Source organism: Danio aesculapii, chromosome 25 (assembly GCF_903798145.1).
Source record: "Danio aesculapii chromosome 25, fDanAes4.1, whole genome shotgun sequence".
NCBI classification, from domain to species: domain Eukaryota; kingdom Metazoa; phylum Chordata; class Actinopteri; order Cypriniformes; family Danionidae; genus Danio; species Danio aesculapii.
In genome coordinates, this window is record NC_079459.1 from 33,711,831 (window position 1) to 33,737,787 (window position 25,957).

The window sequence follows — 25,957 nt, forward strand, 5'->3', positions numbered from 1 at the left end:
TGAAAAGAGTTACAAATCAATGAATTCCTTCAGTCTATAAGGTCTCAGCTGGTGTTAACTCATGATAATAATAATAATAATAATAATAATTTCTTACCCAAATTCATGCAAAATTACTAATATGAACACAGCATCTGTACATATTTTCTACAATATTGGCAGTCTGGTTTTCTACAGTATTGCTTTAACTCACCCTGAAACTCACCTGACTGAAGTGCTAAAAGTGACTACGAAATATCTACAATATGACTATATGTAGTTAAATACATACTGCATTATTTCACCTCAATACACAAACATGTAAGTGAATCCCTAAAATTGGCTGTGTTTAAAAATGGAAAATATATATAAATACCACTAACTTGTAGTGAACATTAACACAAAGCGGATGCAAGTCCTGAATCTTCCAGAAAAAAATAAAAAATAAAAATAACCGAATTAAACAATGTTAATTTTAACATAAAATTAATTTAAAACAGTTCAAGGACAGTGCGAGTGAACATACAAACGCTCTTAAAATGCACACCTGGCTCAAAAATAGCTATAAAATTGTACTTCAAGTGCTCATACATTCACAATGAATAACTTAGAAATGAAAAATGATTTAAGACAACAATGAAACCCAAATGCACAGAGCTAAAGTTCGTGTACAGTTTACTTGGCCTTCTTGTCGACTTTCTGTCCTTTAAAAGCTGCAGGAACGCTGGACAAAACCTCTGTGTAGAGCAGCGTTCCCAGAAACACCACAGCCGTTCCCACCCAGTGCCAGGCGGTGAAGGGATTTTGGAAGTACAGGATTGAAATGATGAGACTCAGGAATTTGCGCAACGTTACAACCAGAGTGACTGTTAGCGACGCGCATTCAGTGGTCAGGATAAACACGCCACGAATACACACGTATCTGAGAAAGTTGGCTAAGGATAATTTGTTTCATTTGGTCAACGTATTAGCATAATTCAAATGCTAATTGTGCTAATTCATGCTAACAATGCTAGGCTAATTCATGTTAACAATAAGTTAATAAACGATAGGAATATGTTAACCATAACAGAAACATGGTAAATAATAACAATATTAGCTGTGATAGTACTAGCAACATGCTATTTCATGCAGGCAACATTATCCTAGCTAGTAACAATTCATGTTAAAAACATGCTAATACAAGCAAACATCATGTTAAACATGATAGAAACAAGCTGAATTATGGTAACAATAATTTTATGTTAAAACATGCTAGAAACAAGATAGCAATCTCTAAAATCACAGAAACTAGCTAACAGGTGAAATCAGGCCATAGGCTTGTTAAATGTGCTAATTTGTCTTACTAATGTGCTAATGTATGTTATCAATGTATTAGCTAATTCATGCTAACAACAAGTCAATTTATGCTAGCAATGTGTTAACCATAACAGCTTGTAACATGCTAAATAGTAACAATATTAGCTGTGATAGTACTAGCAACATGCTATTTCATGCAGTCAACATATTATCCTAGCTAGTAACATGTATGATAATTCATGTTAACAATATGCTAATACAAGCAAACATCATGTTAAGCATGATAGAAACATGCTGCATTATGGTAACAATACAAGTATGTTAAAACATGTTAATAACATGGTAAACATGCTAAAAACTAGATAGCAATCTTTAACCTGTTAGCTAGGTTCTGTGCTTTTAAATAAAGCTATCACTATGTTAAACTTGCTAATTCATCTTACTAATGAGATAATGCATGTTATCAATGCATTAGCTAATACACGCTAACAATAAGTTATTTTATGCTAGCAATATGTTAACCATAACAGCTTGTAACATGTTAAATAGTAACAATATTAGTCGTGATAGAATTAGCAACAAGCTAATTCAAACAGGCAACATGTTATCCTAGCTAATAACATGTATGAGAATCCATGTTAATAAGATGCTAATACAAGCAAACATCATGTTAAGCATGACAGAAACATGCTGAATTATGGTAACAATACAAGTATGTTAAAACATGTTAACAACATGGTAAACATGCTAGAAACTAGATAGCAATCTTTAAATTCACAGAAACTAGCTAACAGGTTAAATCATGCTATCACAATGTTAGACTTGCTAATTCATCTTACCAATGTGCTAATGTATGTTTTCAAGGCTTTAGCTAATTCATACTAAATTAATATCCCAGCAAGACGGGAAAACATGCAAACTATTGCTAAGTATTATTATAAACATGGTAGCAACCCTATAATTCAAGCTGGCATATGTTAAAAATGTTAGAATCATGCTAAAAACAAGTATGCTAACTATTGACAAGTATTATTATAAACATTGTAGCAACCTCATAATTTAAGCAGGCATATGGTAAGAATGTTAGAATCATGCTAAAAACATGCTAATTCATTCTAACAGTGTAAAACAACATTAACTATGTCAAACCATGCATGCTAGAAACATTAACATGTTAGAAGGTAACATCATGTTAAAAAATAACACTTTATAATGTAAGCAGTGTCATGCAAACAATGTTCTAAGCAACTATAATGCATTAAAACAGGCAAGTAATATGTTATTAATATGCTAAAACATGTTCGCATGATGCTAAAACTAGGTAAAAACGTGTTAGCAATGTTATAAAACATGTGGACTTCATAATATCAACATTATAAGCTTTTAAACATGGCGATATGACATGCCAAAAAACAGCTGAAACGTTCACTGTTTACAATATCATCCCAGCCAATCTAAATGCATGCTTAAAGTAAACATCCTTTTTAAACATTTGTTTTCAGACAAGCCTTTCTCAAGCTAATTTTCTACAAGCATTACCATCTAGTTGACTTTGCTTTTTGTATTAAATGCTAAAACGATTAATTAAAGTTTTGACATAACATTTAACTGTTATGTCAAGGGTATTATGATTCCACAGTCTTATCCCATATAGATGAATGTGAAAGGATACTGGGTGATGACGTTCATCAGCAGGTAAAACCACATGACCGGCATAGACAGACCAATCACAGGAACTTCCATTGGAGCTTTAAAAGAAAATTAACAAAAGAAGCACAAAAAGGTCACACTACCTTTCAGATTATTTTTATTATATTTGTGAGAAATTAATATTTTACTCAGCAAGGTGGCTCAAAAGATATTTAAATAAGGAATTATTTCAAATAATCGGTATTTCTGTTTATTCAGGAATCCACAAATAAGCAAATTACAATGATTCAGCATGTCATACAAGTATAAAATACACTCTTAATTATATTTAAACAAAATATAGTAACTTTAAAAGGACAGTTCACTCAATATGCCAATGTACGTTATTAAAAAAGAAAATTCTCCCATCGATTGACATCTATATATTTTGTTTCTACTATTGATGTCAGTGGCAGCTATTATCCAACATTCATTCTTCTTCGGCTTAGTCTCTTTATTTATCAGGGGTCGTCACAGCGAAATGAACCGCCAACTTATCCAACATATGTTTTACACCACGGATGCCCCTCCAGCTGCAACCCAGTACTGGGAAACACCCATACACACTCTCATTAACAAACAAATTTGTACAAAACGGCCAATTTAGTTTATTCAATTCTCCCAAGTGCATGTGTTTGGACTGTGGGGGGAAACCGGAGCACGCGGAGGAAACCCACGCCAACACCGGAAGAACATGCAAACTCTACACAGAAACGCCAACTGACCCAGCTGGGACACGAACCAGTGACCTTCTTGCTGTGAGGCGACAGTGCTAACCACTGAGCCACCGTGCCGCATTACCCAACATTCTTCAGAATAAAATGTTTAGTGTTCAACAGAAGAAAGAAATGAATATCAATTTAGAACCACTTAAAGGCTCGTACACACCAGGATGCTTTTCGTTTGTGTTTACCATGTTTTTCTGGATTCAAACACAAGCCAGCAGAAGAGTATGCAAAATCACTCCTTGACGTTAGATGGCGCTACAGCTTCTGACACCCGCTTGTAACACAGAAGAAGATGACAAAGTTGACACGGTTGTTGTTATGGATGGTTCAAGTAGCAGCTCCAGCTATAGCGATGAAGAAATGATGATTGTTCACCAGTGCAATAAGCAGCTCCACGTTCATTTCGCCTCTGGGCATCTTCTTCAATGTGCGCTCGCATTGACAGTTTTGCGCTTGAGCGCCTCCAAGTGCTGTTAACTGTAACTTCAGCAGCTCCGTCCATGTGAACAAAAGTGCCAATCTGATTGGTGGAGAAGGTTTTGAACAAAAAAAAAAAAAAAAAGAGCATGAGGCGTTTCTTTAAAAATGACGCTTTTACGCTTGGCGTTTTGCGCGTTGATGTGCACGATCACATTGGCACCCTTTATTTAGTCACGAGTCATTAAACGTCGATGAAAAACACGAGCAAAAAGCGTCCCGGTGCGCACAGGCCTTAAATGTGAGGAAACAATGAGTAAATGGTTAAATGAGTAAATATTTTTTTGGGTGAACTGTCCCTTTAAAAAGCTATATTTCACAAGTGCTCTTGTATTTCTGATCAAACAGCTAAACGCAAGCTTGGTTTGCATTAGAGACATTAGTGATATTAAATATTAGTGATAATTTAGTACTCATTTCAGCAGGATCAGTACTTACAGCTCTGGCTGAAGAGAACTGCGTGTTTGTAAATGTTTGTGGACAGCAGGAGAAACCCTGGTAATGGCAGACAGTGCTGAAAAAAGCAGACCAATACCACTTAATGCTCATATTTGGAGGGTACATGCAGCATTAGGAGTACTTTCAGAAACTCACATTGTAAAACAGAGCCTCCTTGGAGTGTTTGCCATACTTCTTGTACAGAGTTTCTTGGAAAATGCCCATTCTTGCAGACATTAGCAGAGCGAACGTCAACATGGCGATACCTGGAACACAACAGCACTAATGCAGTCAAACACAATACTTTCACATAATATATTTAACATGTAGCACAGTTAGCATGTTTTATCATCTTGTTGACATGTTTTAATCACATTGCTAGCACACTTCTACAAAGTTGTTTCCTAGCATATTAGTGCTGGACAACAATTAATCGCATCCAAAATAAAAGTCTGTATTTACATAAATATTTGTAGCTGTAGTAGTTGTAATAGATTTACTAATATGTTGCTAACATGCTGCTGAAGTTATAGCAAGTAGCTAGAGTATTATAACACCGTGCTAGCATGTTTTAACAACTGTGGCCCTGTTTATCACATTTCTAACATGTTACTAATATGTTTTAGAAAGTAGTTAGAGTGTTATGACCCCTGCTAGCATTTTGTTCACAAGTAGTTAGTATTATAACCATTTGCTAGCATTTTTAGCAAGTAGTTAGAGTGTTATGACCCTTGCTAGCATTTTGTTCACAAGTAGTTAGTATTATAACCATTTGCTAGCATTTTTAGCTAGTAGTTAGAGTGTTATGACCCCTGCTAGCATTTTGTTTACAAGTAGTTAGTGTTATAACCATTTGCTAGCTTTTTTTAGCTAGTAGTTAAGTTTTATGACCCTTGCTAGCATTTTGTTCACAAGTAGTTAGTATTATAACCATTTGCTAACATTTTTTAGCAAGTAGTTAGAGTGTTATGGCCCCTGCTAGCAATTTGTTCACAAGTATTTAGTGTTACAACCCTTTGCTAGCATGTTTATCACATTTTTAACATGCAACTAAAATGTTTTAGCAAGTAGTTAATGTTTTAACACTTGTTGGACATGTTTATATAATGATTAACATGCCGTAAAAATTTTAATCACATTGCTAACATGCTGCTAAACGTTTTAGCAGGTAGTTTGAGTATTATGATCTTTGTTAGCATGTTTTAACAAGTAGTTAGTGTTATGACGGTTTGCTGGCATGTTTTAGCATACTGTACCATGTTTAACACATTTCTAACATGCTGCAAATTTTTTTGCAAGAAGTTATTAACCCTTTGCTAGGATGTGTTACCATAATTTGGCCATGTTTATCACATTTCTGACATGCTTCTAAAATGTTTTAGCAAGTAGTTGGAGTGTTATGATCTTCTGTTAGCATGCTAGCAACTTTTAACAAGTAGTTAGAGTGTTAAAACCCTATGTGTTATCATATTTTGGCCATGTTTATCACATCTCTAACATGGTGCTAATATGTTTTAGCAAGTGGTGGTTTTATAACCCTTTGCTAGCATGTTTTCACATATTGTGCCTGTGTTTGTAATATTTCTAATACGCTGCTAATATGTTTTAACATGTAATTAGAGTGATATAACCGTTTGCTAATGTATTAGCAAGTAGTTAGAAGAGTTTTATAACTTTTAACTAGCATGTTTTAACACATTCTGGCCATGTTCATCAAATCTAACATGTTGCTAATGAATTATAATCCTTTGCTAGCATATTTTAACATATTGTGCCCACGTTTATCGAGTTTCAAACATGCCACTAATGTATTAACAAGTTGTTCAAATGTTAAAACATGCTAAATTTGGTAGCATGTTTCACATATTGTGCCAATGTTTATAACATTTAAAACATGCTGCTAAAATAGTTTAGCAAACATGGTTTAACACACTGGTAACATGTATTATGTTGCTAACATATTTCTACCATGTTTTTTAACACATTTTGAAAAAACTATTGTTAATACATTATTAATACAATAAATGTTAATACATTTTATAAAATTGCTAGCATGTTTTAGCATATTTTTCACATTATTTAACGTTTTGTCACATTAAAAGAAAGTTCTTGGATTCTCTAATCAAAATAAACAGCTTTTACATTAAATATTCAAAAATACTACCACAAACCTTTGTAAGTGTACAAATATACGCATAAAATAAACATATAATTATGTAGCATTCAGCTATTTTAGCTGACTATTATTACTAATGCCATTTCATACATGCTTACGTAGTAATTAATAAGCCAGAGGGTCAAAGTGTAATAGAAAAAAAATTACCCAGAAGCCAATGCATGAAGGCATAAACTCCATCCTCCTCTGTGGCGCCTTTCTCAACACTCTGCATAAAAATACATACGCAGATAAAGTAAACCACTGAAATGCATGCAGGTTGCATGAATTAATGCAAAATGACAACACATATATTGTTTTGAGACTGGTGTGAATGAAAAACTCACCACTTGTTTTGCAGACATTATCGTGCAGATGAAAATGCCAACAGACACGAGCACGATGGAGAGATATTTACTCATCGAATATCTGCAGTCATGAAAATAATAACGTGACTATACAATATGCAGAGTAAACATGGAGTGATGACTTTGTGCTTGATGTTTGCATACCTTTTTTTCAGGATGATAATACCGAGAATCATGTTTGCTATTAAAGATCCCTGTGATGAAAACGAGAAGTGATAAACATCTCTAAGACACAGTTCTCAGGGCATGAAATGAAGGATACTCACTGATCTGAAGATCATGTGCAGAGGCATGGCGATGTTAAAGTTCAGGGCGTAATTATTAATCACGCTGACCGTAAAAAACATGGTCACCATGATCACATAGTTACTGCAAAAGAGAAAAAAATGTCATTAAAAATAATAATAATGCATAAATAACAGTAGGATTTGTGGTTTTAAATGTTTAAATCGCTTCTTCTTAAATATCTGTTCGACTATTTAGAAAATAACCGGTGTTTTTATTTTATTTTCCATTCAATCATTTTCGTTTCAGCTTAGTCCCTATATTAAGGGATTGTCACAGTGGAATGCCCTTCCAGCCGCAACCCAAAACTGGGAAACACCCATACATTCTTGCTTCACACACACACTACAGCCAATTTAGCTTATTCAATTCTCCTATAGTGCATGTGTTTGAACTGTGGGAGAAACCAGAGCACCCGGAGGAAACCCACAACACTGGGGGAACATGCAAACTCCATGCAAACACACTGGCTCGAACCAGCGAACATCTTGCTGTGAGGCGATCACATGCACTATAGCAGTGTTTCCCAACCCTGTTCCTGGAGGCACACCAACAGTACATATTTTGGATGTCTCCCTTTTCTGACCCATTAACTTCAGTTGTTGGAGTCTCTTCTGATGTTATGATAAGTTGATTCAGGTGTGTTTGATTAGGGAGAGGTTGAAAATGTGTACTGTTGGTGTGCCTTCAGGAACAGGGTTGGGAAACACTGCACTATAGAACCAGCGAACTTCTTGCTGTGAGGCGATCGTGCTATTCACTGCGCCATCGTGACACCCTCACTTACATGTAAATGTTATATATAAAAATAAATGACTGAAACAAAACTACATGAAGCAATTATTTTTACTTAAATGACTTGATCGTGATAGCTTTTATAAATGTTTTGCACAATAATTTTGGGAAACCAAAATAAAACCTGTGCCCTGAAAAAATATCATTTAAGAAAATGAATCTCAATGTTCATTAAAAGAGGGTTTGATACCATTTTAAAATAATATTAGTAGTCAACTATTTTTGTTTTAGCATTTTAAATAATGGTATTGAAATAGTTTTTTTGTCACACAAAAAAGCCAAATTAAGCAGACTGACAGATATGCATGACATGGCCTTATTAAAAAATAAATTAATAAAACAAAACAAAATAGTCATTTTTCTTCACTTTAATCATTTAATCAGGGTCCATTAAATTTTTTGCACAAATCTTAATTTGCATAATCTCAAATCAAAATGAGATATTACAAAACTATTTTTGTTTTAGCATTTAAAATAATCGTTAGAAGTTTTTTTAAATATATGATAAAAAATAATTATGAAAATCAACAATTGAGGTAAAACGATTATTGCATCATATATATATTTACATTTAGTCATTTAGCAGATAGTCATATATAATCATATAGTGCCCCTTTCCAGTTGTACACATTTGTTGATCTGCAAAGCTCAGTTTCACGTGAAAATAACTAAAAGCGTGTACTGTAATGTTTTTGTAGCAGCACGGGATGTGCATATTTCATTGATGAACATTTGAATCATTTCAGCATACAGACAGCATGCTGTTGTGTGTGTGTTCGCTCAGCCTCAGAGACGAGCAGAGCACACACATCTAGTCATCTTAATGTGCTTTAATGGTCAAATTTGTGTCAACAAACAAGTCATATTTTTATTCTATTGTATTTATATCCCTTTTCTTATTTACAGGGAGGAAAATAACTGTATATATACAGCTGAAGCCAGAATTATTAGCTCTCCTGAATTATTAGCGGCCCTTTTCCCCCAATTTCTGTTTAATGGAAAGAAGTTTTTTTTTTAACTAATTTCTAATCATAATAGATTTAATAACTCATTTCTAATAACCGATTTCTTTTATCTTTGTCATGATGCCAGTACATAATATTTGACTAGATATTCTTCAAGATACTAGTATTCAGATTAAAGTGTGATTCAAAGGCTTAATTAGAGTAATTAGGCAAGTCATTGTATAACAGTGGTTTCTTCAGCAGACCATCAAAAAATATTGTTTAAGGGGGCTAATAATATTGACCTTAAAATAGGTTTCAAAATATTTAAATCTGCTTTTATTCTAGCCAAAATAAAACAAATAAGCCTTTCTCCAGAAGAAAAAATATTATAGGAAATACTGTGAAAAATTCCTCTGTTAAACATCATTTGGGAAATATTTACTTAAAAAAAAAATAAAATTTCACAGGTGGGCGAATAATTTGTACTTCAACTGTAAATCATTTTGAATAATCGTGATTACAATTGTGATATATTGTGATTATTATTTTCCCATAATCGAGCAGGCTTAACTGAACTGTAAGCTAAGTGTGAAAAAAATATAATAAAAAATGATAAAGTAGCAGTCTTAAAAAAAAAAAAATAATAATAATAATAATAATAATAATAATAAAATAAATAAACAAATATTATTAACAAAATTATTAAAATTTGTTAAAAAAACTTTATTATTTTTTTTTACTTTACTTTTACTTTTTACTTAAAGGATGCAATCACCGTCGCTTTTTATTTTTGAACAATAAATAATTGTAGGAATCCAGTATAATAAACAAAATCATTACCCTCAGATAAACGTGTTTCCCAGCGTGTGATTCTAGATTTAGCACTAAACGGTAACATAATCATCATGTTGAGGTTCAAAACTATGTTGGGAATGAAATACTCGCATATTGCGTAACACACACACACAGCAGTACAGTACATACACTATACTACCTGTGCAACACTGCAGTTACACACTGACCACATTTAGCAAGTGGCACCCAGTTATAATACATGATATTCTATGCAAACACATTGTGCAAAACAAGCCCAATGAAAACTGTATGGATAATAGCTAATAATAGATAATCGGCATAGATGTAGTATATGGGGCAAAGATGAAACAGGTCTTTTGTCATCTGTATGAAATTAAATATATAAAATCACTTTTGCACATGCATACACATTATAGATAAACATTAGTGCAGGGATAAGATTAATCACATCCAAAACAAAAAAATTGTTTTGACACAATATATGTGTATTTTATATAAATATATATGTGTGTGTGTGTGTGTGTGTATTATATATATATATATATATATATATATATATATATATATATATATATATATATATATATATATATATATATATATATATATATATATATGTCATAGAAACAAAACTATTTTGTTACATAGATATTTACATTTATATATAATTTGTATCATATGCATATATTTTATATCTAAATATACACAAACGTTTTCTCAAATACAAGCATGTGTGTGTGTATTTATAAACAAATAACAAATAAGTAAAATACACACACATATGTTATATCAAAATAAACTCTTATTTTGGATGCAATAAAATTTTGCCCAGCACTAATATATATATATATATATATATATATATATATATATATATATATATATATATATATATATATATATATATATATATATATATATATATATAAGAACATAAAAGTAAAATAAATGCATATTACACGTCTACTTTTAATATCTCAATATGAAACCTCAATGTCAAAATGTTTGTGAATTAACAATCCATCATCAGTGTAACACATTTTTTAATTAAAAGTAAAAATAATGCATATTTGTTCTTCACTGTACTTATTAAAAGCACAAAATAATAATGATTTGATTATACAATTTTTTGGTATATTTAAAATAATTTAAAACTCACTAAAACCTTGTGGTTTAAAGGATAGTGACAAATCTATGACAATTAATTAATATTTTACTACTACACAGTGATCCTTAGTGACATATGAAATGATTCTTGCTATAAACAAGCCAGATATGGTTGTGTACATTAATTATTACTGACATTTTAGGTTCGCCGTCTTCTGTAAATCTGTATGACAGTGATTGTTTTGCTCAGAGAATGTTTTATTAAATTAAATAACACATTTTAATGGCTAAAAAATTAAAGATGTATTACTTTTAATATTTAGGTGCTCGAAAAGCCCTTTTTCATCTTTGACCCCAATATAGGGCTATACAATCTCAGGTGTAAAATCAATAAGCATCTGTCACGAACTCATAATGACAAAGCAAAGGCTTCACCTCTCACCTAGAATATAACAATAACTAATTTTTACAGCTTTCAGCAAGCAAAAACTGCTTTTCTTTAAGCAAAAAAGTTAATAAACATACAATTACTTGTTCCAAATGAGATGAATCTGGCAACCCATTCACATTTAATAACTAGTAACGTCTTTAATTCATGCTAATCTCACAGAATAAACCATGAAAGCAAAATAAATGACATAAATTATGAACCTGAGGGGTATTTGTGGCTTTTTGCGTCCAAAGTTTGTCTCAAAGATGAAGCCCTCCAGTGCTATGAAGGCAAACTGAGCAAATGTGACGATATTTCCACATCCTGGAAAATCCCTGTAAAAAAACACAATTAAAAACGTAAGAGCTGATGATTTTAAATGCATTAGACACACACTTTTATGTTAAAAATTGCAAATACGAGCAACTCACCTGACCAAAAGTTCCAGAAACACAACATTACTGCAGCAACCGACAAACACCAAACTGATCGCGAATAGCGTATTCATTGCTAATGCTAAAACGAAACAATCTTATAATTTGTTTAGCTTCACACAAATCCGGATGTTGTCATTGTTAATAACAAAGGTGTAAACGCTCCTGCACAAGTGAACTCCAGTGTTACTTTAATGAACAGTGAACACGTCTCCCGGCTATACAAGACATACCTTCCTACTTCCCAATTCATCATTTGGGATTTGTAGTTTTTGGGATGTACTTTCAAAACGCATTTGGGCGGGACCGAAAACTACATTTCCCAGCAACACAAAGGCTGATTTCAAACTAACAAACTTTTCGTTAAATGTTTGAGCGGGAAGGGTGATAAAATATGTATTTACTTTTATCATTTAATTTAAAAAGCAATGATAATAGTAATTATCTGGACTTTTAATTTTTAGCAGCACGTCCCTCCGTCATTTCAGACGTTTAAAGAATCTCTACGTGTTTCCGGTGTCGTGGCGATCACACACAGAGAACAGTTTCACTCCTTAGTCAGTAAAGCAGCTGATTAACGACACAAACATGATTTCTTTAACGGACTCACAGAGTAAGTCAAATGTTATGTATTTATATGTTACGTTAATGGTGTCAGTTTAAGGAAAAACATATTAGAAATGCGGAGTTAGAGCTAGAAATGTTCTGGAAGTGATGAATGGGAATGAATGAGGAGACACGGCGTGGCCTCTAACATGACAATCAAAGCACTAACAGCTGTAAAGCTCTGTGATTTAACGGTCATAACCAACGGCTAGCATAATAACACCACGTTCACTATGGTAATGTACACTGAATCAGTACTATAGTGTGTAAATATGGTATGAATGCGATGTTATCCATAGTCTATCTATCTATCTATCTACTCTTTTTTTTTTCTTTCATTTCTCGTTATCTCTCTCTTTCTGTTTATCCATCTGTATATCTATCTGTCCTTTTCTGTTCGTTTTTCTATGTCTATCTATTTTTGGCATCTATTCATTCATCCATACATCTATTTTTTCTGTATCTATCTGTGTGTCTGTCTGTCTGTCTATTCATCCATCCATACATCTGTTTTTATGTCTATTTTTGCTTCTTTTTTCTGTTTATTAATACATCCATCTTCTTTCCTTCTCTATCTATCTATCTATCTATCTATCTATCTATCTATCTATCTATCTATCTATTTTCTTGTTTCTTTCATTTCTCATTATCTCTTTTTCTATTTATCCATATGCATATCTATCTGTCCTTTTCTGTTTGTTTTTCTATCCGTCTATCTAATCTGTTGTCTATCTATCTTTTCTGTCTGTTTCTTTCGTTTCTTGTTTTCTCTTTTTCCTATCTTATCTATCTATGTCTATCTTTTTCTGTCACTTATGAAATCTATTTTCTCTCTTTTTTTCTGTCTATCTGTTATTCTATCGTTCTGTTATATCTGTTTTCATTTCTTTTTTTTCTATCTTGTCTGTCTGTCTATCTTTATCTATCTTTTTCCTGTCTGTTTTTCTATCTATCCATCTCGTCTGTTTTTATGTCTTTTTCTGTCTGTCTATCTGTTATTCTATCGTTCTGTTGTATCTGTTTTCATTTGTTTTTTTTCTATCTTGTCTGTCTGTCTATCTTTATCTATCTTTTTGCTGTCTGTTTTTCTATCTATCCATCTAGTCTGTTTTTATGTCTCTTTTTCTGTCTATCTATTTGTTATTCTATCGTTCTATCTATTTAATATCCGTTTTTTTATTTTTCGTTTCTCTTTTTCTATCTTGTCTGTCTGTATCTCCATAGTTAACTTTTTCTGTCTGATTTTTTAAATCTATCTATCTATCTATCTATCTGTTTCTTTTTCTGTCTATCTCTGTTTTCTATCTTTCTGTTTATCTATTTTATTCATCCATATATTTTCATTCATCTATCAGACTTAATTACTGGAATACCAAAGTACCTGTTTTCGTGTTTGTTCAACTTGTAAATAATGTCTAATTTGCCTGCAGTATCAGTAATCAAGTCTGTTGTTGTGTACTCAGAGATCGGGATGGGCCTGACGGGCTTCGGCGTCTTTTTCCTCTTCTTTGGAATGATTCTGTTCTTTGATAAAGCACTTCTGGCCATAGGAAATGTGAGTATGCGATTTAACCGCTGATCTTTATATAGGATAAATTCAGGACACTTTTCCTTGGTTATCCCAATGGCAACAAGTGTCTCAACTGGCTTGAATTTACCCTAATATTAAACAGATATAATATAGATCAGTAGATTTGTGTAATGAATTTAACACGGATGTTCTCTTGTTTGTAGATATTATTTGTCGCAGGTCTTTCATTTGTTATCGGATTGGAAAGAACATTCCGGTTCTTTTTCCAGCGGCATAAAATGAAAGCCACCGGTTTCTTTCTGGGAGGTGTTTTTGTGGTGCTCATAGGATGGCCGATCGTAGGGGTCGTCCTGGAAGTCTATGGGTTCTTCCTCCTCTTCAGGTGTGTTTTTGGCTTTTATAATAAGATGACAGTGTTGGAGGGCGATTTAATAATAATACACTTATGAAATGAACAATGTAAATTATATTGAGTGAGTCACACATTACAAATATATCTTAAATGATTATGGCGAACTTGCTTAAGTCCTATTTGAAAGTTGTCCGGTCGGATTTGGTGGGAAACTGTGCTTGCCATTGGTCCGTGTTTGTTTACATCATGGGTCACCAAACTTGTTCCTGGAGGGCCGGTGCCCTACAGATTTTAGCTCCAACTCTAATCAAACACACCTGAATGAGCTAATCAAGGTCTTACAAGGTATACTTGAAACATCCAGGCAGGTGTGTTAAGGCAAGTTGGAGCTAAACTCTGCAGGGACACCGGCCCTCCAGGACCGAGATTGGTGACCCCTCATCATGTAGATTAATACGTTGGATTCACATGCTGTTAGAGTGATCTTTAGTATCTTCATTAGTTTCCATAGTCAAATTAAACATGAATGTCCTATCAAAATGAGTTTCCTAGTAGACATGATATCACACTTATCAACTTAAAGCATAGCGAATGTCAAAAGCATTGCTGCTGCTGTTTTTTTAGATAATTGTGTATATTTACATTTTTGAAGCATATTTTATGCATCATAAACAGGGAAATTAACATATATTTATGTGAAATTAACTAACTAGTGCAGATGATGTTTATATTGGTGCCAGTAAATTAGATTTTATTCGATATCTTCAATACATCTTGGTTTTAATAAGATTTCCACCCAAATCTCCACAAATAAATGTGCTTTTCAGTATTTTACTAAGTTCACAAAAAAATATAAAGTATTCTTTTGCATATGACTAGCCTAGCCAGGTTGTAGTATGAACTTTCCAACATGTTTAACATGAATAGCAATGGTCAACCAATGTCCAAGATACTAAACATACCAATTTAAGTCAAATAAATGTGACTTACCTGCTTATAAGACATTGTTTAATCATCTGTTATTTGTTCTAGAGAGAGATTAGTGATGTTATTTGTATTTGCAACGATCCATAAGATTCCCCAATGCAGATTAGCAAAGAGTAATAATAAACACTCATACCTGCTTTTACACATTCGTCCATGTGTGTCCGCATCATATTTCTAAATGAAAGGGACAGTTCACCCCAAGATTTAAATTATTGCCCCATTTACTCACCCTTTACTTGTTTCAAATCCCTCTTCTATTAAAAACAAAAGAGGACATTTTGAAGAATGCTGAAAACCGGTAACTATTGACTTCCATAGTGTTTGTTTTTCCGCATTGGTTTTCAGCATTCTTCAAAATATCTCCTTTTGTGTTCAACAGAGGAAAGAAGCCCATACAAATTTAGAACAAACTGAAAGTGAGTAAATAATAAAGAAATCTTCATTTGGAGGGGTGAACTATAAGGTAAAGGTAAGAAGTTGAGGCTAAATGTGCACTGAAAGATGCTTGAAAACACATGAGTTGAACCACAAACTAAAGAATTTGAGTAAAATAAAAAGTGAACACGTTAGTATTTACAGGGTGCGAGTTACAGTATAGTTAAAGCTTGTTTTTTTTCCCCCCCTGAAGGACGTCAACACAAGATGTGTGGGGGGGATCTGCCCTTTAAAAGTTAAGAAATAGTTTGCTCTGATCTGTATCTTAAAGGGCCATGAAACCCCTCTCTTTTAGTTCAAGTCTACCTCAGAATATTTTAGCCACGTTAAAAAGCAAAGAAATAAACAGGAAATAGTTTAATGTCCTGCTACATGTTATTTGTAATTTCATATACACATAACCACCACTTGTTACATCATCATAAAGATTATAATGTTTATATAAACACTATAAATGAGGAAGACTTCTCTCGTCCTCAATCCCCGGGTCTGAATGCAGACACAGTGGATAGCAGTGCAGCAGGTCTCTTTCCCTGTCTGTTTCAACCAATAGCCCTGCTGGTAATCTGGATCATTTTAAACATATGGCGAGCACGGATATAGGTGATGTGTCTGAATAATAACGAACTCAACTGATTAAAGACAAAGTCCGCCATTCTCCAATTCTCGTACAGCTCTCCTGACAAAAATGCTTGCTGCAAACCAACAAAACATGCAAAAACATGCAACAAACTCTGGGTATCATGGAAACAAACACATATGACCCTTGCCGTGTGCGGACGCAGTCTCAACCAGTCATTGGGTCACAGGTTAGCAGGTCTGCCGTCGAAAAGCATGAATAATTAAGAAGCAGGGTCTTCTCATAGGATAAGAAAACTCTGCTATGAATAATAATGAGGAATCGACGTGTCATCACTCCACTAGCAGATTCGCTCTACGTCACCGATTTTAATCCCGCCCCAATTATTATTTTATACCCGGAAGATGAAATCAGCTGACCAAAGCTCAAAATTATCCAGTTAATCCCACAATTAAAGCTAACAGGTGCTAACGCTGTCTTAACTGATGCTCAACACACATAGATCTGTTAAAATCTCATACTCCAGGGTCTCTTGGACCTTTAAATAATATTAATAATTAAAATAATAGATGACTTCAATATACATTTGACCACCCCTATAATAGTCCAAACCATCGTAAATGCACGTTTGTGCCAAAACCCAGCAAATTTAGAGCATGTTTCTTGTAAAACAGGCATTTGTACTGTAGGTGTCCGTAAAACTAGATACACAGTTTGTACTTTATTATACACTTGCACATGGAAGTTAAACAGTACAATAAAAAACACGTGCCGTCTTTCATGGTCATCCTTTAATCCAGGGGTCACCAATCTCGGTCTTGGAGGGCCGGTGTCCCTGCAGGGTTTAGCTTCAACTTACCTCAACACATCTGGCTGGGTGTTTCAAGTATACCTAGTAAGACCTTGATTAGCTCATTCAGGTGTGTTTGATTAGAGTTGGAGCTAAAAACTGCAGGACACCGGCCCTCCAGGAACAAGTTTGGTGACCCCTGCTTTAATCGGTTTATTTAATATCACAAACGTCATTGAGAACTACTCGATATCCCTCAAAACACTGAAAACTTAAGTTTGATTAGTAAATAAGATGTAATTGAGTTAAATATATAAATTTGGTTCACTGAGGCATATTACTGAACATAATGGTAAAGCATGCCCTCCCCGATCGTCAATGTATAAATCACACCCTGAGTTTAACCATTGCGTAACATTTGAAATGCACTGACTAGGTTCACAAAGAGCTGTTCAAGTAACAACACCAATCTCTAAAGCAGTTAATACTTTTGTCTATTTGCTTACAGAGAGCCAGATGCTGAGATTTATAAGTAGCTACACACTGTTTCGGTAATAACACTTCATACTTATTTGTTTTCAGGGGTTTTTTCCCAGTTGCGGTGGGCTTCATCAGGCGGGTGCCTATTCTAGGATCTTTACTGAACCTTCCTGGTATCAGTGGAGTAAGTCTACAGTCTTTATTTAGCGCTTGCATCAATAACAGATGTTCAGTTTTGTTGATTGCTGCATTTCTAACACAATGTTTTCTGTTTCTCTTTCAGTTAGTGGATAAAGTTGGCGAGAGCAACGCCATGGTATAACGGTTTAGTCTTTTAGTTTTCTACGAGTGGCTCATATTTATACTTGTCAAAATTGTGCTTTTGGTTCGGCGTCTTGCTGAACGACATGAGATTTTTGATACTTCTCCTGTGAAAAAAAAAAGTGTGTTGTTTTTTTCTTCCTCTGGGACTCATTACGAAACCAAGTCAGCTGCTGTTATTGATACTGCGTCCTCTAGGCGGCGACAGGGACCACTGCACCCCGAAATAATGCTCCACTGAAGGAATCGCTGGGTTCTGAATGAAGTCGTTACTGTTTTTTATTGCGCTTTTATGTGCCAATGGTTTGGTTTTTGCTTTTATAAATTGACAGAATCTTCAAGCTAATCTGGATTTGTTCCCCCTACATAAGCGCCACCTAGTGGAGCGGAGACTGTTTCATTGCGTTCACAAGGAAATCCAGCAGCCCGCGTGACATGCTCTTATAATAATACATGACTGACTTGTTTAAGTATTTGTAAATACTTCAGATGTGAGACTAATGTACATTTTTACAGACAAAGATCCTGTTTAATAAATGGATTATATCCTTGATGGTTCAGCTTTCTGTAGACGTCACTTTTAAAGGGGTAGTTCACACAAAACATGAACGTTTACCTACTATTTATTCTTCCTGAAGTGATTACAAACATTTTTGAGCTTCTTTCTTCTGCTGAACACTAAAAAAAGATATTTTAAACCATTGACTTCAACACTAGCTAAAACAAATACTATAGAAGTCAATGGTGACAGATTTCTAGTATTGTTCAAAATATCTTTTCTGTTTGACAGATTAAACAAGTGAAAGATGAGTACTTTTCCATTATTTTGGATGAAAAGACCTGATTTACTCAAGTTTTCTCAAGTAGAGTCACATCTTGTTTACTCGTACAGCCCTTTATACAATGTATTGCTTGAAAGCAAGCAGCATTACAGTATTAAATATAAAAGACAGTGTTAGTGTTGCTCACAATTACACTTCACTTTCTAAAATGAAGCAGATCTTTAGTGTTTGTTTTAACGTCTGGATGGATGACACTCATTACAGATCGTTTCCTAGGAAGGCAGGCCCTCAGAGCCACACCCACCCCTTACATCATCACCAAGAACCAATGGGAGTTCAATGGCGTTTGCATTAATAGTTAAGCTGAAAGAGAATTTGGTCAAATGATGATGATATTTGAAAGCGCTAAAACAGGGGTGTCCAAACTTTTTGGACCAAGAGCCAGATGCAAAAAAATCAAATATGTTGTCCCAGACCAAATTTTACATGCATCATACAGACACTATATGTATACATAGATAGGTTTCCTGTGCTGTGCGATTAGCTGAGCTACCTCATAACTAGAATTTTCTTGCACTTTATTAGGACGAAAAGCTGCTGTTGTTGAGCTGATAGGGCAGCTGCTAATTGTTTTACTTTTTGATCTCGTTCGGCACCAGTGTAAGAGCTTTTAATATTATATTCCTTCATTACTGCAACTGATTCCTGGCAAATTAAACAGACACATTTCCCGCTGACGTCTGTGAAGAAATATTCTTTGCCCCAACGTGACTGAAGTTTCCTGCACTCACTTTTGATTTTCGTTTTACTTGGTTGCGTCTTGGATTGCCAAAACGAGATTATCAATTATGTTTCCTTCAGTTTGTTTGGTTCGTTTTATTTCATAACAGGAACTGCTGCCTAACTGAAGGCATGTGATAGCGACACCCGGGGATTTTATTGAACTACGTTCATTTTGTATAGCAGGCCAGATTCTATTAATATTTATAAAAAGCCTCGCGGGCCGCCACAAAACTGATTGCGGGCCGCAGATGGCCCGTGGGCCGTAGTTTGGACATCCCTGTGCTAAAATAAACACACTCACAACCCAATAGGCTCCACCTCTTTTTGAAATTTCATAGTTTCAACAGTTACCAGACACGCCCCTTACTGCTGATTGGCTGCAGGTGTGTTTTAGGACTTCCGTAATGTAAAATATGACTTAAAATACTGCTTGGTTCACCTTTAAGTCCCGCAACAAATTCCAGTTTTCTTTTTATTTTGGGCTAATTTGGTTGAAAACATCACGCTAGCATATGGTTTACATTTTGCACTTTCCTTTAGCATCAACATATACTGAGTGAAATTCCAGATAGCTTCAGAAATGCGACAACGTCAAGTTTGGACACATTTCAAATGACTATATTTTTACATTTTGAGAGTTTGGTTTTTGTCCCCTCTGCTCACTCTGGACAATTTTCATTAAGCCATCACGAGGTGCAACAGTTGTTTAATATGCTATAACAAATCTTTTAAATCAGTGGTTTAAAGAGAGAATTAACTGGCCAAGGTCTGTGTAATGTCATAAAATCAGCATGAATGATGCTGATTCACTCAGATCGCCCCCCAGTGGAGAATCACTGAAGTTTTTAACCTGATCACAGATCAGTTTTAGCAAATTGTAGACATTTGTAAAGGAATAATATTAGTTAGTAGACTTTAATAGACTTTTAGTCCTGTTTACCAGAGCCCACCATGAAACAAACACTTAAATGTATATATCCAGACACTTTAAGGGACAGTTCACCTAAAAATTACTTTAAATGAGAGAAAAATTAATTAAGACATCACAATTAAAGCGCTAGATCACCCAAAGACTATTAATTCTTCTGTTGAACACTAAAGAAAGTTGAAAACCTGTAACCATTGACTTACATAGTAGGAAGAAAATACAATGGATGTCAATGGTTACAGGTTTTCAGCTTCCTTCAAAATATCTTCTTTTAGCGTTCAACAGCAGAAAGAAACTCATAGAGGTTTGAGAGGCTGAGAAAATGATGACAAATTAAAATTTTGGGTGAAATATTTTAATATTAATTATTTTAGTTGATAAGCTAAGTGAATTTAATAGGTTATACCAGTGTTTCCCAACCCTGTTCCTGAAGGCACACCAACAGTACACATTTTCAACCTCTCCCTAATCAAACACACCTGAATCAACTCATCATAACATCAGAAGAGACTCCAACACCTGAAGTTAATGGGTCAGAAAAGGGAGACATCCAAAATATGTACTGTTGGTGTGCCTCCAGGAACAGGGTTGGGAAACACTGGGTTATACGTTCAATTTAACATTCGCAGTATGTTAGAAAAACGCTATTTTTTTCAGAGTTATTTTATTGCATTATAACCTCAGCCGGGGCGTGCAGCATGTGTCGTTTCAAACCATTCAAAATGGCTGGTTTAATGATCTCAAAGTGACATCGCCACCTACTGGCCTGGCATAAACAGAATCCAGCGCTCATTTATGCTGATCTGTATGAATGAGGATCAAAGATTCACACAAAAAACATTCAGTGTTTAGTACAGCGTGGTGTAAATGTATTAATGATATGTAAAGATTAACGATGCTTCTCCTTCACCGTCCACTCTAATGCATGCAATCAAATGTAGGCACAGTTATTATCCACCTACCAACCTGATGCAAAACATTCAAGCAGAAATCCTCCAATTAAGTGAACTAATGCAGTACATTTGCTATATTTCACAAGAAAGATGAAACGTTTTCACATTCAAGTGCTAATCTGACGATCGTGATGCGTAATACAGACCTCTTGATCACGTGACAGTGTGACTGTGATGCTGTTTTCATGCATAAACACGTCACAGGTCTCGTAGGTCTCTCTGGATGTGCCACAGCATGTCTGCGCTCTTCTTGAGCTGCGAGACCTCGTCGCCGGTCAGAGTCATGTTGACCACACTGCCCACGCCGGCGCTGTTCAACACACACGGCAGACTCAGGTAGACCTCGTCGCTGATGCCGTACATTCCCTGAAACACACACATTCAGGGCTCTTACACCTTTTCCAAAGTCAAATTCAAGAACTTTCTAGATGCATTTTCAGGTGTGGCAAATCATATCTTTACATATTTATGCATACTTCACATTATTCCATCAGTCATTTTCTTTTCGGCTTAGTCCCTTTATTAATCGGGGGTCGCCACAGCGGAATGAACCGACAACTTATCCAGCATATGTTTTACACTCATACATTACGGCCGATTTAGTTTCTTCAATTCCCCTATAGCGCATGTGTTTGGACTGTGTGGGAAACCTGAGCACTTTTGTACCACTTAATGAAGGTAATGCACGCTTGCAGAATAAAAGTAATAAATGATCACTCTTAATTTTAGATCAGTACAGTAACAGTGCTGACCTTCACCATGGTGGAGACAGGATGGACTCGGTTCAGGTTCTTCATGATGCTCTCTGTCAGGTCAGCCACACTCAGACCGATGGCCCAGTTTGTGTAGCCCTTCAGTCGGATCACTTCATACGCACTGCGGTTAACACACATGCTCAAATCATCACACACACTCTACTCATGAATATCCATATTATATATTAGATATATCATATTTTGGATATATCATATTTTGGATATATGCATATGTATACAGTTGAAGTCAGAAATATTAGCCCCTCTGAATTATTAGCCCCCTAATTTTACCAATTTCTGTTAGAAGAATTGAATTTCGGATAGAAGATTGTTCAACACATTTCTAAACATAATAGTTTTAATAACTCATCTCTAATAACTGATTTATTTTCTCTTTGTCATGATGACAGTAAATAATATTAGACTAGATATTTTTCAAGACACTTAAAGTGACATTTAAAGGCGTAACTAGGATAATTAGGTTAACTAGGCAGGTTAGGGTAATTAGGCAAGTTATTGTATAGCGATGGTTTGTTCTGTAGACTATCGAAATAATATAGCTTAAAGGGGCTAATAATTTTTTTTTTTAAATGCTTTTAAAAATTCCAGCTGAAAGAAAAAATATTATTAGACATACTGTGTAAAAGTCTTTGCTGTGTTAAACATAATTTGGGAAATATTAAAAAAGGGGGGGCTAAAAATGTATATATGATATATTTGGATATAATGATTTTGGGTTATAAGCTAAGATCAGTGACCCGCTGACGCACCTGTCCACGACTTTTTTGTGCGTTTCTTTCCAGTTTTCTCTGTCCGTGTCTTTGCCGATGTCTGGGTTGAGTTTCTGCAGACTCACTCCTGCTACATTCGCTCCACTCCACACAGGAACTACAAAACACACACACACAGACACACACACACCATGAGTGTTTTTTTTTTTTTTTAACAACATTTAAATTACAATAAAATCTTTTAAATTATTTTACATAATTTTTTAATTATTTAACTTTTATATTTTATTAAACTATAACTATTTAAATAATTGATATAGAATTAAATCATATAAAAAATGTTCCCCTAAAATTTTACTTTTTTAAGTTTATAAAATATATAGTTTTTTTTTTTTAAATATAAATTAAATATATCTTAACTGCCAAAATTTTTTATATGCATTTATGATAAAATATATTTATTAATAATAATAAACAATCATCATCATCCTCATTTTTGATATGTATTCTTTACTATATTATTAAATCATATTTTAGTAAGATTTACATTTTAGTCACTTGTTTTATAAGATTTTTAACTTATTTTAAATAATTTATGAAATTATCAGTTTTAATAAATATGATTTATACTCAACAACAACATTATTATGTGTTATTAAATTATTTAAATACAGTATATTATTATAATAAATGTGAAAATTATTAATTTTAGTAGAAAATTTATTATTATTAGTTATTAAAAATTCTAAATCTATAATTTTATTAAAATAAATACTAACTATTTTAGTAATACCTATTCCCATTCATTTAATGTATTTTGTTATTTAAGATTTTTATATTAAATAATTTATACAATTATCAGTTAATAAATGTGATTATAAACATTATTATGTGTTATTAAATAATTAAAATCAAGTTTATTATTGTAATAAATGTGACAATTTTAGTATGAAATTGTAGAAAATATACATTTATATAATCTAGTTTCAAATGAACAATAATCTACATATATCTGAAAAGTTATATTCTGTTGTTTTTAATTATATTATTTCATTAACAGCACAGTCATGAGGGACATTAAACCTTAGTCTTCCTGACTACTGGCTGAACCAAAGTGATGCAAATGCTACAGGCAGGGTGTTAAACCACTCTGCCTTTGTCCTCGGGTGATACTTTCAGGCCAAAGAAACCCCTTTGTTGATAACCTTGTGTGGTCAGTGACTTGGCAAGTTTATTCACCTACCTACCTACTTCATTTGCATGCTTTGCATCTCCCCTCCTCCTAAAAACACATTATAGACAGGACATTCTTGTCTCAATTCAGACTAGTGATAAAACTCGCAGACTCCAGACCTGTAAGAGACTACAGTAGGCTCATGCAGACTCATGGACTTCTTGAAGGCGCTGTTTGACTGCAGATTAACCAACACGTCTCAATAAAGAAATTCGAGTCTCCTGGACTGGGTTCTCTCTTCTCTCCATTCATTTGTTTTTTTCCAAACAAAATTCAATATTATTATTATTATTATTAATAATAATTAATAATTATTATTATTTATTCTAATAACTTAATATCGTTGTAATAAATGTCAAAATGATTACTAATTAGTACTACTACTATTTTTAATAATATTATGATAATATTATTAATATTATATTTAAATAATGCAGAATTTTTATATTTATACCTGCACTGCACACATTTATTTACAGTAAACAGTGTTTTAATAGTATTTTAAAGTATTTTTTTAAAAAGTGTGTGTTTTCACCGCTGGAGTCTCCATGTTCTCCCAGTATCCAGCCGTTGAAGCTGCTGGGATGGACCCCCAGTCTCTCGGCCATCAGGTATCTGAAGCGGGCAGAGTCCAGGTTTGTCCCGCTGCCGATGACGCGGTGCTTCGGCAAACCGCTCAGCTTCCAGGTCACATACGTCAACACGTCCACTATTGCAGACAGAAGAAAGTGTTAGAAAACTGTGTGATGATGTGTGTGTGTGATTATGATGGTGTGTGTGTGTGTACCGGGGTTAGAGACGACGATGAGGATGCAGTTTGGGCTGTATTTGATGATCTGCGGGATGATGTGTTTGAAGATGTTGACGTTTCTCTGCACCAGGTTGAGTCTGCTCTCGCCCTCCTGCTGACGAACGCCCGCCGTCACCACCACGATACGAGAGTTCGCCGTCACTGAGTAATCTGGGAAGAAAAAACACAGACACACAAACAAGTGAAAGCTGGGGAAATTATTTATTTTTAAAATAATTATTAGAAACAATCGTTTAATATACTGTAAAAATAAGCTGTATTTTAGTTAAATATGTGTATTACATATTTTTCAAATGGATTTATTGTTAGATGTTTACATTTTTGTTGTTGCATAATTAATTTCTATTAATTTTAATAAATATTAATTATACATAATTATAATACTTAAATGTTATTATTATTATTTGAATCTATTACTTTAGATTATGTAATAATCTGTGAAATATATCATGCATTTTTTGTAATTATTATTTATTAAATTATTTAATCTCAATAATAACAACAACAATAACATACAAAACTATAATAATAATAATAATAATAATAATAATAATAATAATAAAAGCATACAATACTATAAATATAATCCTCATTATACAAACATTATGCTTCAATAAGACATATAAATTAGACTTAAATTACTATTATTATATTACTTTATATATTTTTACAGGCATCTTTTTATGATCCTCCTCATCATTGTTAATAATAACAACAACATTTATTAAGTAGTCATTAAATAGTGATAAAGGTGAAAATTGTTTGAATCATTTATTAGATTAGTTTTATTTATTACTATTCTTAGTAATGGGGCAGCACGGTGGCTCAGTGGTTAGCGCTGTTGCCTCACAGCAAGAAGGTCGCTGGTTGTAGCCCCGGCTGGGTCAGTTGGCATTTCTGTGTGGAGTTTGCATGTTCTTCCCGTGTTGGTGTGGGTTTCCTTCTGGTGCT

General features: G+C 33.9%; 3 protein-coding genes across 4 annotated transcripts in view; 1 reads left to right on the forward strand and 2 right to left on the reverse strand.

Annotated features, from left to right (window-relative positions):
• Positions 1-448: 448 nt before the first annotated feature.
• On the reverse strand, positions 449-12,213 carry slc35b4 (solute carrier family 35 member B4). Its single transcript, XM_056452338.1, has 10 exons — positions 11,945-12,213; positions 11,735-11,848; positions 7,400-7,502; positions 7,278-7,327; positions 7,113-7,194; positions 6,934-6,994; positions 4,767-4,876; positions 4,611-4,686; positions 2,951-3,026; positions 449-901 (listed from the first exon to the last, which is right to left on the reverse strand). Exons 1-10 carry the CDS (start codon positions 12,019-12,021, stop codon positions 655-657), a joined length of 996 nt encoding a protein of 331 aa, XP_056308313.1. The 5' UTR covers positions 12,022-12,213; the 3' UTR covers positions 449-654.
• A 221-nt stretch (positions 12,214-12,434) lies between these two features.
• On the forward strand, positions 12,435-18,580 carry golt1bb (golgi transport 1Bb). Its single transcript, XM_056452339.1, has 5 exons — positions 12,435-12,560; positions 14,017-14,108; positions 14,288-14,466; positions 17,811-17,892; positions 17,992-18,580. Exons 1-5 carry the CDS (start codon positions 12,536-12,538, stop codon positions 18,028-18,030), a joined length of 417 nt encoding a protein of 138 aa, XP_056308314.1. The 5' UTR covers positions 12,435-12,535; the 3' UTR covers positions 18,031-18,580.
• Positions 18,581-21,225: 2,645 nt separating this feature from the next.
• Positions 21,226-25,957, reverse strand: part of ldhbb (lactate dehydrogenase Bb) — an 8,415-nt gene continuing 3,683 nt past the window's right edge. For both annotated transcript variants that reach the window (XM_056452336.1, XM_056452337.1), the window contains exons 4-8: positions 24,983-25,156; positions 24,731-24,904; positions 23,001-23,118; positions 22,228-22,351; positions 21,226-21,841 (exon numbers count right to left, since the gene is read on the reverse strand). In XM_056452336.1, coding sequence (XP_056308311.1) covers positions 21,674-21,841; positions 22,228-22,351; positions 23,001-23,118; positions 24,731-24,904; positions 24,983-25,156 — 758 coding nt within the window. In that variant the 3' untranslated portion in view covers positions 21,226-21,673. The remainder of the gene's footprint in view (positions 21,842-22,227; positions 22,352-23,000; positions 23,119-24,730; positions 24,905-24,982; positions 25,157-25,957) is intronic.